General features: G+C 41.9%; 1 protein-coding gene across 3 annotated transcripts in view; it reads left to right on the top strand.

Moving 5' to 3' along the window:
• Positions 1-16,438, top strand: part of LOC106879344 (transmembrane channel-like protein 7) — a 148,603-nt gene that overhangs the window by 84,217 nt on the left and 47,948 nt on the right. For all 3 annotated transcript variants that reach the window (XM_052969567.2, XM_089355122.1, XM_089355123.1), the window contains exons 5-6: positions 3,549-3,838; positions 10,169-10,308. In XM_052969567.2, the coding sequence (XP_052825527.2) occupies positions 3,549-3,838; positions 10,169-10,308 (430 nt within the window). The remainder of the gene's footprint in view (positions 1-3,548; positions 3,839-10,168; positions 10,309-16,438) is intronic.

Here is a 16,438-nt window from a genome sequence, read left to right as displayed (position 1 = left end):
ACGTTTTTTCATATTTCTTTTATTTTTCAAAATTAAGATAAACAAAGTTATTTTTTAATCTAAAATATACTCTCCTTCATTTTCTACAATGCTCTTCCATCTATCTGGTAGACTTGCACGGCCTCTCTTTCCAAAATTCACTTGTCCGTGATGAAAAATACTCCTCCAGTACTGTTCTGACCTCTCTACAGAATTCATATTCTTTTCCATCCAAATGATTTTGAAGTCTGTGGAATAAATGATAATCAGATGGGGCAATGTCTGGTGAATATGGTGGGTGGGGGCATCGTTTCCCATTTAAACTGCTCCAGCCTCTCTGAAATGTCGTCATCACTGTATGTGGCCAACCATTATCCTGATGGAAGAACACATTTTGTCTTGAAACCAAAGATGGTTGTTTTTCTTCTAGTGCTGACTTAATCTGCTCAAACTGCTCACAGTAGATCTCCTTTGTTATCGTTTGGTTTGGGTTTAAAAGTTCAAAGTGGACTACACCTTTCATATCCCACCAAACAGATAATAACACCTTACGTGGGTGAAGACCTTCTTCAGCCTCGGGTGCCAGTGTTTTTCTTTTCCCTACCCACTGTCTTTGGTGCTTGATATTTTTATAGAGAACCCATTTTTCATCACCTGTCACTATTTGGTTCAAAAAAAGGTTTATTTGTGAGACGTGACAGCAAAGAAGAGCACACATTCACATTCCTATACTCATTGGCAACTCTCACCTTATTGACAGCATCCCTGTACATGGTTTGTACAGTTCTCACTAACCACTCATCTGTTCCTAGCTTCTACATTTTCCACCAGATAAGGAAGCAGGGAACCCTGTCAAAGGCTTTCTCCATGTCAACAAAAGTCAGATACAGAGGTTTATTTTTGGCCAGGTATTTCTCCTACAATTGCCTCACTGATAAATTAGACTCCAGTGAAACATTGGGATTGATGTAATCGATTAGTCCCCTCCCCCAAACAGAGAGTATGTTAGTACTGTGAGGTAAGACAAAAGTATTGCTATTATGTTGTGTAGTTAGTTAAAGAAAGAGATAGGAAGTAGAAACCCTATGTAGATTTTTACATCTCCAGAACCAAATGTTTCAGAAAAACATACAAGTTCATCAAACAATTTTTAAAAAAACAATGGAATTTTCATGAGTACTACTAGTTGCTGCTGCTGCTGCTGGTGGTGGTGGTGGTGGTGGTGGTGGTGGTGGTGGTGAACTGGCAGAATCGTTAGCACATTGGACGAAATGCTTAGTGGTACTTCGCTGATCGCTACATTCTGTGTTCAAATTCTGCAGAGGTCAACTTTGGCTTTCATCCTTTCAGTATCGATAAATTAAGGACCAGTGAAACACTTGGGTTGATGTAATTGACTATCACTCTCACCTAAATTTCAGGCCTTGTGCCTTTTGTAGAGAGGATTATTATTATCATTATTTTTTTTTTCATTGCAAAGGTGGTAGCATCATCATCATCATCATCATCATCGTTTAACGTCCGCTTTCCATGCTAGCATGGATTGGACGATTTGACTGAGGACTGGTGAAACCGGATGGCAACACCAGGCTCCAATCTAAATTTGGCAGAGTTTCTACAGCTGGATGCCCTTCCTAACGCCAACCACTCAGAGAGTGTAGTGGGTGCTTTTACGTGTCACCTGCACAAAGGCCAGTCAGGCGATACTGGCAACAGCCACGCTCGAAATGGTGTCTTTTATGTGCCACCCGCACAAGCCAGTCCAGGGGCACTGGCAACGATCTCGCTCGAAAATCCTACGGAAGCCAGTCAGGCGGTACTGGCAACGGCCACGCTCGAAATGGTGTCTTTTATGTGCCACCCGCACAAGCCAGTCCAGGGGCACTGGCAACGATCTCGCTCGAAAATCCTACGGAAGCCAGTCAGGCGGTACTGGCAACGGCCACGCTCGAAATGGTGTCTTTTATGTGCCACCCACACAAGCCAGTCCAGGGGCACTGGCAACGATCTCGCTCGAAAATCCTACGGAAGCCAGTCAGGCGGTACTGGCAACGGCCACGCTCAAAATGGTGCATCTTATGTGCCACCAGCACAAGAGCCAGTCCAGGGGCACTGGCAACGATCTTACTTGGCTTGCCGGGTCTTCTCACACACAGCACATTTCCAAAGGTCTCGGTCAGTAGTCATCGCCTCGGTGAGGCCCAATGTACGAAGGTCTTGCCTCACCACCTCAGCCCAGGTCTTCCTGGGCCTACCTCTTCCACGGGTTCCCTCAACTGTTAGGGTGTGGCACTTTTTCAGGCAGCTATCCTCATGCCTACAAAATGCTTAGCAGCATTTCTTCTGGCTTTGCATTCTGAGTTCATATTCCATTGAGGTCAACTTTGCCTTTCATCCTTTTAGGGTCAATGAAATAAGTTAATTTTACCAAGGTCAGTTTTTGCCTTTCATTCTCCAGAGTAGATAAAATATAGTACCATTCAAGTCCTTAGGTTCGTGAAGTCAACTAATTTCCTCTCCCTAAAGTTAATGCCTTTGTGCAAAAATTTGAAACCATCATTATTTGAGCTGGCAGAATCGTTCGCATACCAGATATAGCACTTGATGGCATTTTGTCTGTCTTTACATTCTGAGTTCAAATTCTACCAAGATCAGTTTTGCCCTTCATCCTTTCAAGGTTGGTAAGTGTCAATTGAGTACAGGGTCAATGTAATTGGCTATCCCCGCCTCCAATATTTCAAGCCTTGTGTCTATAGTAGAAAGGATTATTATTATAATTATTAAGACAGTGAATCTGTAGAACAATGGAAAATATCTTGCTGTATTAACTTTTAGCACAATGCATTTTCTCTAGAATAGTTTCCCCTGCCATTGCCTTGTTACTACAGGAGAGAAAACTCATGTGGTGACATGATGCACCTAAAGTGTGCTAAAGGTTAAATAACATTCTTTTACATTGTGTGTTCAAAGCTCACTGGTGTCAATTTGACCATTCATCCTTCCAAGATTGATAAAGTAAAGTACAAGTGAATAACTAGGTTGGATATAATCAACTATTTCTTCGCCCCACCAAAAAAAAAAAGAAGTGGTTCTCTGTCAACTTTAGAAACTAGTAGAATAGTAGAATCAAGATAAGAGCAGATGATTGAATACCTGACACTGTTTAGTTACAGTACCAGTCAATGGGGTGATATCCATTTTCATTTAAGTAGGGTTGAAACAAAACAGAAGTTAACAGCAATGTTTGTGCTCACTGCCTTGTGTCAACTACTCCAAATAGCATCTTAATTTTGAGCCCTTTATATTTTGAGTTCAAATTTCTTCAGGAACAACTTTGCCATTCATCTTTTCAGGATTGGTAACATGAAGTGCCTGTCAATTATTGAAGTTGAAGTAATTAACTAATCCCCTCTCCTCAAAAATTACTGCCATTGTGCCTGTATTAGAAACCATCTTTCCAGGGTTAATAAAATAACTAATCAAGTACTGGGAGGCAGTTTAATAAAATTTCAAGTCTTGTACTTTTGTAAGAAAGTCTTATTGTTGCTTATCAATTTCCATCTTTGCAGGTGAATACGGTAATGCAATGGTGTCATTTTTCCATTTCCTGCGATGGTTGGTCACACTGAATTTCCTGTTGATGCTCATCATGCTGTGTGTAACCACCTTTCCTTTTGTGTCTTCCTATAAACACCTAGACTTTAGCTTTTACGTGGAACATTCTGATGAAGAATGGTTTAAAAGCAGTCAGTATGTTCAGGATGCTAAGTACTGTTCAGAGAATTATTCTGACTTCACAAAGGAGGAATTAAAGAAGAGGAAGGTTCATGAACACATCAAAGATGCCCTTCAAGGAACTGTATGTATCCCCCTTCACTTCTCTTTCTCCCCCCTCTCCCCCTCTCTCTCACACACACACCTCATCAGTCCATTGTCTTTCTTTCCTTTTCCAACTTTTTCCATTCACTTCTCCTCACCGTTACATAAACTCTCTCTTTATCATTGATACTCATCTCTCTTTTTCTTTCTTTTCTCAGTCTTTTCTGCTCTTTCTCTTTCTTAATGTATTTCTCCCTTTTGTTTTTATTTTTCCTCTTTCTACCTATGTTTCTTTCTTGCATTATTTAACCCCACTCCTGTGTGTGTGTTTGTATGTATGCATGTCTATATATATAAAGATGAGAATGTGTGTGTCTGTCTGTCTGTGTGAATCCCTAAAACTCGAGAACTACAAAACCGATTTCATTCAAATTTTACACATGCCTTTCTTAGGGTTTATGCAGTGTCATGGGCCAAAAGAATTTTCAAATTCTTGCCTAATGCGAGCCAACTATTTCTTATCTCTTCCACTATTTCAGTATTATGTGTCAAAAGTGAAACAATAACGTCTCTCTATTGTAATGTCAGATACTGACACTTTAATAGTTTCACTATTAATACTGAAACTATTAACTCATATATACAGGCATACATATATACATGCATACATACATATATATATATATATACACACACACACACACACACACACACACACACACACACACATATATATGCAAAGAAAGAGGTTTGGAGATGCCACTACGATAGATTGCTTAATAAAGAGAATGAATGGGAGAAAGAGAGCCTGCCGTATGTCGACCCAATAGAGGGACCAGCTATCCGAGTTGATAGTACCAGGGTAGATAAAGCAATTAAGAGTATGAAGGCCGGGAAAGCCCCCGGCCCATCAGGAATCACTGCAGAGATGCTCAAAATATCTGGCAGTGTTGGCTATAGCCTAGTCACCCGTATTACGAACCAGGTGATACACGAAGGAGTCATACCCAATGACTGGTGTAGCAGCATCATAGTCAACTGCTACAAAGGTAAAGGTGACGCTTTAGATACAAATAATTACAGAGGCATCAAGCTGTTAGATCAGGTTATGAAAGTTACAGAGAGGGTCATAGCCCAACTAATTAGGGAGCGAATCAATTTAGATGAGATGCAGTTTGGGTTCGTGCCAGGCAAAAGCACTACTGATGCCTTATTCTAGTGAGACAGTTGCAGGAGAAATACCTAGCTAAGGATAAACCTCTGTACCTGGCTTTCGTTGACATGGAGAAAGCCTTTGACAGGGTCCCCCGATCCCTTATCTGGTGGTCAATGAGGAAACTTGGGATAGAAGAATGGTTAGTGAGAGCTGTGCGAGCCATGTACAGAGATGCTGCCAGTAAGGTGAGGGTTGGAAATGAGTACAGCAATGAATTCAGGGTAGAGGTAGGGGTCCACCAAGGTTCCGTCCTCATCCCCCTCTTATTTATCATAGTCTTCCAGGCAATCACAGAGGAGTTCAAGACAGGTTGCCCCTGGGAGCTCCTCTATGCTGATGACCTTGCACTAATTGCGGAGTCACTATCAGAACTAGAGGAGAAGTTTCAGGTGTTGAAGCAAGGACTAGAATCGAAGGGCCTTAGAGTCAACCTAGCTAAAACCAAAGTCCTAATAAGTAGGAAGATAGACAAAACACAAACCCCTTCAGGTAGATGGCCCTGCTCAGTATGTAGAAAAGGAGTAGGTAGTAACTCTATAAGATGTACCCGGTGCAAGCTATGGACACATAAGAGGTGCAGCAACATCAAAGGCAGGTTAACTAGCAAGTGAGTTTTTGTTTGTGGCAGATGTTCAGGTGCAATAAAGACTGTAAACAAACAGGAAACAACTTCTATCTCATTCCAGGGTGAAAAACTAGAGGTAGTCGATAGCTCCCGCTATCTGGGCGACCAAGTTAGTAGTGGGGGTGGGTGCGCTGAAAGTGTAGCTGCTAGAATAAGAATAGCCTGGGCAAAGTTTAGAGAGCTCTTACCCCTGCTGGCGACAAAGGGACTCTCACTCAGAGTAAAAGGCAGACTGTATGACGCATGCGTACGAACAGCCATGCTACATGGCAGTGAAACATGGGCTGTAACTGCTGAGGACATACGTAAGCTCACAAGGAATGAAGCCAGTATGCTCCGTTGGATGTGTAATGTCAAGTATCTTGAGAGAAAAGCTGAACATTAGAAGCATCAGTTGTGGTGTGCAAGAGAGACGATTGCGCTGGTATGGACATGTGGTGAGAATGGATGAGGATAGCTGCGTGAAAAAGTGCCACACCCTAACAGTTGAGGGAACCCGTGGAAGAGGTAGGCCCAGGAAGACCTGGGCTGAGGTGGTGAGGCAAGACCTTCGTACATTGGGCCTCACCGAGGCGATGACTACTGACCGAGACCTTTGGAAATGTGCTGTGCGTGAGAAGACCCGGCAAGCCAAGTGAGATCGTTGCCAGTGCCCCTGGACTGGCTCTTGTGCGGGTGGCACATGGGATGCACCATTTTGAGCGTGGCTGTTGCCAGTACCGCCTGACTGGCCTTCATAGGATTTTCGAGCGAGATCGTTGCCAGTGCCCCTGGACTGGCTCTTGTGCGGGTGGCACATAAAAGACACCATTTTGAGCGTGGCCGTTGCCAGTACCGCCTGACTGGCCCTCTTGCAAGTGACACGTAAAAGCACCCACTACACTCTCGGAGTGGTTGGCGTTAGGAAGGGCATCCAGCTGTAGAAACTCTGCCAAATTAGATTGGAGCCTAGTGTTGCCATCCAGTTTCACCAGTCCTCAGTCAAATCGTCCAACCCATGCTAGCATGGAAAGCGGACGTTAAACGATGATGATGATGATGATGATCTTTCTTACCATATTTCTTCCAAAATATATATATATTTCTTACCATACTTCTTCCGAAATATATATATATATATATTTCTTAACATATTTCTTCCGAAATATACTGATGTTATTTAAATTAACTCTGAAAATAATGAAGAATTAAGTAAAACAGCTGTTGTCAGGAACACAAATGAACATGAAACATTAATGGAAATTTTTCACTGACATATCTTCAGAAAATGGAATCGCTATGACGGCACCAGGGTTGAACTCAGTCAAGCATTTTCGCCACATTCACCTAATTTTCAACAAAATTGGTGGAGGGGCAGGATATCCCTCTTAATCCTTGCCTTCCTTTTCCTGAAGAGAAAAGTGAATGTTTTCAGTCATTTCACTCCTGTCCTATTATTATTATTGATCGTTACCAGCGTTGCCTTCCTGGCACTTGTGCCGGTGGCACGTGAAAAGACATTCGAGCGAGATCGTTGCCAGTGCCCCTGGACTGGCTCCTGTGCAGGTAGCCCGTAAAATACACCATTTTGAGCGTGGCTGTTGCCAGTACCGCCTGACTGGCCTTCGTGCCGGTGGCATGTAAAAGCACCCACTACACTCTCGGAGTGGTTGGCGTTAGAAAGGGCATCCAGCTGTAGAAACTCTGCCAAATCAGATTGGAGCCTGGTGTAGCCATCTGGTTCACCAGTCCTCTGTCAAATCGTCCAACCCATGCTAGCATGGAGAGCAGACGTTAAACGATGATGATAATGATGATATATAATATATATGTATATATATCTATATAAGCAATAGGTTTATTTTAGCCAGAGGTGAAGCAGAAAACAAAAAGTTTGCCAATGTTCTGCGCCATGAGGACTAAAGACTTGAGGTATTTTGTGTAAAATCATCAGCTTTTACTGACCTTCTTACATGCTGGCTTGGGATGGATTTATGACAGGATCCAATGGGTCCGAGGACTGCATCATGCTCCAATGTCTGCTTTGGTATAGTTTCTATAACTGGATACCCTTCCTAATGGTGACCAGCTTTTAGAGTGTACTAGGTATCTTTTTTTTTATGTACCACCAGCACTTGTGAGATCCCCTTTGAGTCAGGCTAATGATCAGTAATTCTCTCCACTGTTACACACATGCGCCTCATATGTAGGTGTATGCTTGTAGTCTTTCAGATAAGATTTGTGGATAGCATCATCAGAAGTTTCATAAACATGTATCTCTTGTGTGTGTGTGTGCTTGTGCATATGAAATACTTAACAGTTGAATGACACCAACTTTTACCAAAATATATATTTTCACTATCTTCCTTACTTTGTTCCTCTATTCTTTTTTTCCTCCACTTATAACATGAACAAATTATGCGTTATATTTGTTTTAACAAAAATTTTTATTGTTTTGTATATTTACTTATTTATCTATAAATTCATGGGGCCTGATGGACACAAAGTTAAGATGCCTTTTGGAATATTTAACACAAGGGAGGACATTGCCTTTAACTCATATTTTGCTTGAAACCTACCTAAATGAAAATAGATATCACTCCATTAATTGATTGCTGAGTCATTTATGAGTTTGAAAAGGTGGTAATCTATCTGTTAAAAAGAATATTTTATATCCTGTACTTTTGAGGGCAATATAAGTTGGTCATAGGTTTGATATGAAGCAATCATTGGTTCACTGTATTTCTCAGTAACATTGAATCAGTGACTGCGTCATATCAAACCTATGATCAACTGATAATATTGTCCTCAAAAATACAGGATATAAAATAAGATAAAATTATTATTAAAAATATTTTTTTGTGTTCAATTCATGCAGTACTAATATCACAGAATAGTTTTGTTTGACATACTTTGTTACTGATTTAAACAATACATAGATTTCTTCTTTGATATTGTTGTGTCTCATGAGATCATGGATCTGCACCTGATAAATCTGGCTTCCTTGGCTTCAGTCTGTGTTGGCATATAAGGTGACAATGGAGGCTTGGGCAAGGTCACACAGAAGACATGCTGTTACTCATGTTGTCAAGACTCTTCTCTCCACAAGACCAGTGTTGTTCAAGGGAAGAAGAAAAGCCAATATAATTAGGTACCAGTGTCATCAGAGAAATTGTCTGAATGAAGTTGAAGGCAATGCTGGACTATGTTAAGGACTCAAGCTCCTGATTTGATGTCTATTGTATAAACTCCAATATTTGCTTATAGTACATTTTTTGCATCAACCCTGGGAGGGTGAAAGGAAAAATTTAACTTGGCAGGGTTTGAATATAAAGGGCCAGAACAAAAAACTGTAAGGCATTTTGTTCCATGCCATCAGCTGCTGTTGGTTGCAGGTTGGCTAAATTCATTTTACAATTATGAGGTCCTAGGTTCAATTTCACTGCATGACACGTTTCACAATTACCTTTGTCTTAGCTTTGGGTTGACCCTAGCTTTGTGAGGGATATGGTGTAAAAGCACATTGGATGTAGAATACCTGTAATTTCAAGGGTTGGCCTTGCCATATACTGTACTGTTCTCATTCTGCTTCAAAAATTTGTTGAAGGTACATATTTTTGTGAATATTCGTCTACATATTGGTTTAGTGAGTAGGTTGCTCAGTTGTTCCAAAGAAACTGTAAAAACATGTTCCAGAGCCTGCAGACTGTGTGAGCAAAGGATTGATAAAGTGTTTAGTGGAGGGTGTATAATAAAGTTGGGTTGGCCAATGGAAGAAAGGTGGGTGAATAAGTTAGGTGGGGTTTAGTGGAGATTGTACATAGTTTGCTTTTTATAGAGGGGCATGAAACACTGTAGTAATGGTAAAAGAGATTGAGAGGGAATACATGGTATCTGTGTTGTTTGTAATACTTGTATTGTGTTGGTAAGTGAATGATTGCCACTCAGATGGGTGTGTGTGGTTTGTTCGTAGTCAAGAGATGTTTGCTTATGCATGTAAGTATGGGTGTTTTTCAGATATGTTTTCTTTTTAGTATCAGACTGTAAAACTTAAGATTATTAGTTATACATCTGACAGTCTTCTGCACAGTTTCCATCTACAAAATTCCACTCACAAGGTGTTGGTTAACCCAAGTCTATGTTTAAAAAACATGCAAATGGTGTCATGTCATGCAATCAAAATTGAAACTACGTTTGATTACACAACAATAACTGAGTAGTATTCTGTTGTGAGGGACTCAGAATTCTGTATAGGTCACTCTGACATTTATCAAATATAACTGAACTAGAGTATTACCCATCATATGGTTGGTAATTTTGGAAGTATACTTACGCCATCTTGCATAATCAGGAAATATAGCATACATACAATAATTATAATTTAACTTTTATCAAAATTCTTAGTGTTTATGCAAATTGATGAAAATTTCCCATTTGTTTATTTGCAATAAATGTTATATCTTTCTAATTTTTATTAACATAAATTGCAACCTAATCAAAAATGAAGTAGTAATTTGTTCAACTGTACCCTTTTTCTGTCTCTCAACTAGGGTTTCATGGAGAACACAGTATTGTTCTACGGCAGTTACCACAATATTACTGTAGCAGGCAACAATTACAACATGTCCCTGGCTTATATACTGGCTACTTTGGCATTCTTTTTTGTCAGTTTTATTGCCATAATTGTCAGGTAAGTTCAACATTAAACTTTCTTTGAATACATACACACGCACAAAAACTTATGGCAAAACTTGAAGTAGATAATAGCATGTAGAATATTGGGTTAAAAAATCCATTAGTTGGGAAAATAAGTTGAAGTCTGCTTGTGGGACCCAAACCCACATCAGTAAACATGGTAGCCATTCAAAGCATTATATCAGCGAAACCCTTTGAATTTTTCCCATCACTTTAAAATCTTTCTTCTTGACAGTGAGAACTATATGTTGCTTTACATCATAAGAATTTAGGAATGTAAAGAGAATTGAAGTATATTATTTGTTTTGCAGTAAATAAATCGATAAATGACAGTGTGTAGAATACTGAGTTTAAAAAAAAGCCTTGGATGGAACAAAAATGTTGAAGGCTACCCCTGGGATGACATATTTGGGAAGCAAGATTCTTGACAACATGATAACACTTGGGTGGTACTTAAAGTTTCTAACTTCTTCTGATATAAAGATCTGTCAAAAGATCTTTGTTGTTGATATTTTATTGATCAAATGATTGTGAATAAAAATTTGCTGTCAAGTAGGCCAGTGGAGCAACAGCTAGTTACATAGTTACACAGTCTTTTGATCTGTGTTCTACTTATGTTGTGTGTGTATTTTTTGATTTTGTTTCTAACCAGGTTTGTTTGCTCTCTCTCTTCTCTCTCTCTCTCTCTCTCTCTCTCTCTCTCTCTCTCTTTCTCTCTCTCTCTCTCTCTCTCTCTCTCTCTCTCTCTCTCTCTCCCTCTCTCTTCTTCTTTTGTTTTCTGCTCCTTCGTTTTATTGCTAAGTCTTTCTCTTTTCTTCCTATTCTCTTCATTCTCTCTTTCACTTTGCTCCCCCCCTCTCTATATATAATATAAATACCAACTTCAGGAAGCCAGCTGGCCACCTGATAACTTATCAGGTGACTTTGCAAGCCAGATTGATTTCATTCTCACCAGACAGCGGGATGCATGGTTGTTCTTAAATACAAAAACACTCCCTGGTGAAGAATGCACCCTCCAGCATTAACTAGTTATTAGTGACTTTAGACTTGAGGCCAGAAGGATTCCAAAAAGCAGACCAATCTGGAAAAGAAGGACTTGGAAGCTTAAGAACCCTTCGCATGATCAGAGATTTAGGGATATCCTTACCGAGAAATTTGATGATAGGGAGGAGGAGCTACAGTCCTGTGACATAGAAGGCAGCTGGGAATTCCTGCGAGACAGCTTGCTGAGTGCCACAGACCAATTCTGTGGCTGGCGCAAAGTCCCTTCCTGACCTAGGGTAACATGGTGGTGGAACAATACTGTGGACAGGACCATTAGAGCAAAGAAACAGGCTTGGGAGGCCTGGAAGAGTGAGGGTAGCAGGAGAATGTATCAGATGGCTAAAATTGAAGCTAGGACACAGGTATATATAGCCAAGGGAGAAGCAGAAAAAAAGAAGTTTGCCAATATTCAGTGACATGAAGACCAAAGAACTGAAGTATTTCGGATTGCAAGACAGTGTGTGAGAGAAAACCATGATGTCATAGGAGAGAAATGTGTCCACATGGATGAGGGTGCCCTTGCATTTAAAGATTCTTCAAAGTAAGAGGCTTGGAGATGACATTATGAAGACTGCTGAATGTGGAGAATAAATAGGAGGAGGAGAGTCTGCCAAAGGTTGAACCAATTGAGGGATCAGCTACATGAATCGACAGTACCCTGGTAGATAAAGCAATTAAGGATATGAAGACAAGGAAAGCACCTGGCCCTTCAGGAATCACTGCTGAGATGCTTAAAATATCAGGCGGTGTGGGTTATGGTCTTGTCACCTGCATCGTAAATCAAGTAGTTCATGAAGGAGTCATACCCAATGACCGGTGTAGCAGCATCATAGTCAATTGCTGCAAAGGTAAAGGTGATGCTTTAGATAGAAATAACTACAAGGGTATCAAATTCTTGGATCAGGTGATGAAAGTTACAGAGAGGGTCATAGTCCAACTGATTAGGGAGAGGGTTAGCGTAAATAAGATGCAGTTTGGATTTGTGCCAGGCAGAAGTACCACTGATGCTATATTTCTGGTAAGACAGCTGCAGGAGAAATATCTAGCCAAATATAAACCTCTGTACTTGGCTTTTGTTGACTCGACTTGGAGAAAGCCTTTGACAGGGTCCCTCGATCCTTTATCTGGTGGTCAGTGTGGAAACTGGGGATAGACGAGTGGCTGGTAAGAGCTGTACAAGCCATGTACAGGGATGCTGTCCATTAGGTGAGGGCTAGCAACGAGTATAGTGAAAAATTCTGAGTAGAAGTAGGGGTTCACTAAGGATCAGTCCTCAACCCCCTCTTATTTATTATAGTCCTCCAGGCAATAACAAAGGAATTCAAGACAGGCTGCCCCTGGGAGTACCTCTATGCTGATGACCTTGCTCTAATAGCCAAGTCACTGCCAGAACTTGAGACGAAGTTTAGGGTGCGGAAGCAAAGTCTAGAATCAAAGAGCCTTAGGGTTAACCTAGCAAAAATCAAAGTATTAGGAAGTAGGAGGGCTGTCAAATCACAAACCCCTCAGGTGATATGTAAAAAGCACCATCCAAACGTGGTTGATGCCAGGTCTGTCTGCTCTATCTGTAGAAACGGCATGAGTAGAAACTCCATACAATGTATCCAGTGTAACCTATGGACACATAAAAGGTGCTGCAATATCGAAGGAAGGGTAACTGAGAAGATAGTTTTTGTGTGTGGCAGATGCACAGGGGCAATAAACACTGAAGATGTACAGAAAACAGATTCTATCACATGCCAGGGGGAGAAACTAGAAGTATACTTCTTACAGAGAAATGGGTGGATAAGGTAATCGAGGTAGTTAGAGTATGCGATAGAAAACTTAAGATTAGATTAGTCCTTCACCATGGGTTAGCAACCATTATCTCGGCCTATGCCCCTCAGCCCGGGCTACCCGACAAACAGAAAGACCGATTTTATGACACCCTCCTGCAGACTACCTCATCGACGAATGACAGGGACCTTCTCTTTGTGGCTGGTGACTTCAATGGTCATGTTGGACAACATTCAGGGGGCTTCTATGGCGTACATGTTCCCGCAATGAGGAGGGAACCAGGCTGCTGGAGTTCTGTGATGCAAATGACATTATGGTCTGCAATACTTACTTCAGGAAACCCGCCAGTCACCTACCGTTCTGGCAGACACACTAGCCAAATTGACTACATCCTCGCCAGGAAAAGGGAAAGATGGCTGCTTATAAATGCCAAAACCTTCCCAGGCGAAGAATGTACCCCACAACATAGACTAGTAGTTAGAGACTTCAGGATCAGGGCTAAGTGGTTGCCCAGTAGACGACCAGCATGGAGGAGAAGGGTCTGGAAGCTCAAAGATCCTGCGAATGGACAGAGATTTAGAGACTTATTACTCGAAGCCTTTGACGAAATAGAAGGAGATGCAGCTTCACACGATGTAGAAGACAACTGGAGGTTTCTACGGGACAACCTGCTGAGGGCCACTGACCAGATCTGTGGATGGTGCAAAGCCCCTCTCGACGCAAACTAACATGGTGGTGGAACAATGTTGTTGACAGGGCTATTAGACAAAAGAAACAGGCTTGGAAGGACTGGAAGAACGGTGGTAGCAGGGAATTGTATCAGACTGCCAGAAGGGAAGCTAGGCGACAGGTTTATATAGCCAGAGGGGAAGCAGATAAGAAAAAAATTGCCAATGTTCTGTGCCGTGAGGATCAAATACTTGAGGTATTTCGTGTTGCAAGACAGTGTGTGAGAGAGAATCGTGATGTCGTGGAAGAGAAATGTGTTCGTATGAATGATGGTACACTTGCACTAAACGAGGTTGCAAAGAAAGAGGTTTGGAGATGCCACTACAAAAGGTTGCTCAATAAAGAGAATGAATGGGAGAAAGAGAGTCTGCTGGATGTCGACCCAACTGAGGGACCAGCTATCTGAGTTGACAGTACCATGGTAGATAAAGCAATTAAGAGTATGAAGACAGAGAAAGCCCCCGGCCCATCAGGAATCACTGCAGAGATGCTCAAAATATCTGGCAGTGTTGGCTATAGCCTAGTCACCTGTATTGTTAACCAAGTGATACATGAAGGAGCCATACCCAATGACTGGTGTAGCAGCACCATAGTCAACTGCTACAAAGGTGCAGGTGACGCTTTAGATACAAATAATTATAGAGGTATCAAGTTGTTAGATCAGGTAATAAAAGTCACGGAGAGGGCCATAGCCCAACTAATTAGGGAGCGAGTCAGTTTCGATGCGATGCAGGTTGGGTTTGTGCCAGGAAAAAGCACCACTGATGCTATATTTCTGGTAAGACAGCTGCAGGAGAAATACCTAGCCAAAGATAAACCTCTGTACCTGGCTTTCGTTGACATGGAGAAAGCCTTTGACAGGGTCTCCCGATCCCTTATTTGGTGGTCAATGAGGCAACTAGGGATAGAAGAATGGTTAGTGAGAGCTGTGCGATCCATGTACAGAGACGCTGTCAGCAAGGTGAGGGTTGGCAACGAGTACAGTGAAGAATTCCGAGAAGAGGTAGGGGTCCACCAAGGTTCAGTCCTCAGCCCCCGCCTATTTATCGTAGTCTTCCAGGCAATAACACAGGAATTGAAGACAAGTTGCCCCTGAGAGCTCCTCTATGCTGATGACCTTGCCCTAATTGCTGAGTCACTATCAGAACTAGAGGAGAAGTTTCAGGTGTTGAAGCAAGGACTAGAATCGAAGGGCCTTAGAGTCAACCTAGCTAAAACCAAAGTCCTAATAAGTAGGAAGATAGACAAAACACAAACCCCTTCAGGTAGATGGCCCTGCTTGATCTTTAGAAAAGGCATAGGTAGAAACTCTATAAAATGTACCCAGTGCAAGCTATGGACACATAAGAGGTGCAGCAATATTAAAGGAAGGTTAACTAGGAAGTTAGTTTTTGTATGTGGCAGATGTTTAGGAGCAATAAACACTGAAAATGTGCAGAAAATAACTTTGGCCACATTCCAGGGAGAAAAACTAGGTTTAGTTGATAGCTCCTGCTATCTGGGTGATCTAGAATAAGAATAGCCTGGGCAAAGTTCAGAGAGCTCCTACCTCTGCTGGTGTCAAGGGGCCTCTCACTCAGAGTAAAAGGCAGACTGTATTACGCATGTGTACGAACAGCCATGCTACATGGCAGTGAAACATGGACCGTGACTGCTGAGGACATGCGTAGGCTCACAAGGAATGAAGCCAGTATGAACCGATGGATGTGTAATGTCAGTGTGCATACTAGACAGAGTGTAAATACCTTGAGAGAAGAGTTGAACCTAAGAAGCATTAGTTGTGGTGTACAAGAGAGACGATTGCGCTGGTATGGTCATGTGGCAAGAATGGATGAGGATAGCTGTGTGAAAAAGTGCCACAACCTAGCAGTTGAGGAAACCTGTGGAAGAGGTAGGCCCAGGAAGACCTGGGATGAGGTGGTGAAGTATGACCTTCGAACATTGAGCCTCACCGAGGCAATGACCTCTGACCGAGACCTTTGGAAATACGCTGTGCGTGAGAAGTCCCAGCAAGCCAAGTGAGACCTAAACCCAGGAGTGTAGCCAGCCCACTTATGCGTACCTTCCTTCATTGGACACTAAACTCTGCTTCCAAAGACCTGTTGAAGCAAGTTAAATCAAAATCAAACTAAATTCGATGACTAAATTCGATGCTGGCATGGGTTGGACGATTGGGGTCTGGGAAGCCAGGAAGCTGCACCAGGCCACAATCTGATCTTGCAGTGTTTCTACAGCTGGATGCCGTTCCTAATGCCAACCACTCCAAGAGTGTAGTGGGTGCTTTTTACGTGCCACTGACACAAGGGCCAGAGGAACTGGAATCGACCACGATTAGATAGTGCTCTTTATGTGCCACTGGCAAGGAAGCCAGTGAAGGCGGTACTGGCATTAGCCACGTTCAGATGGTGCTTTCTACATGCTACTGGCATGGGACTCACAACTACAATTTTCATTTGATTTGATTTTGATATTGCTGATGTTAATGTACTTTACTCTGTAACAGCCATGTTCAGATGGTGCTTTTTACATGCCACCGGCACGGAAACCAGTCAAAACAGCACTGGCATTGGCCACGT

This window comes from Octopus bimaculoides, chromosome 7, assembly GCF_046866305.1.
Source record: "Octopus bimaculoides isolate indiv1 chromosome 7, ASM4686630v1, whole genome shotgun sequence".
Lineage (NCBI taxonomy): Eukaryota > Metazoa > Mollusca > Cephalopoda > Octopoda > Octopodidae > Octopus > Octopus bimaculoides.
The sequence above is the reverse complement of the archived record's forward strand: the minus strand, read 5'-3'. Positions and strand labels throughout refer to the sequence as shown.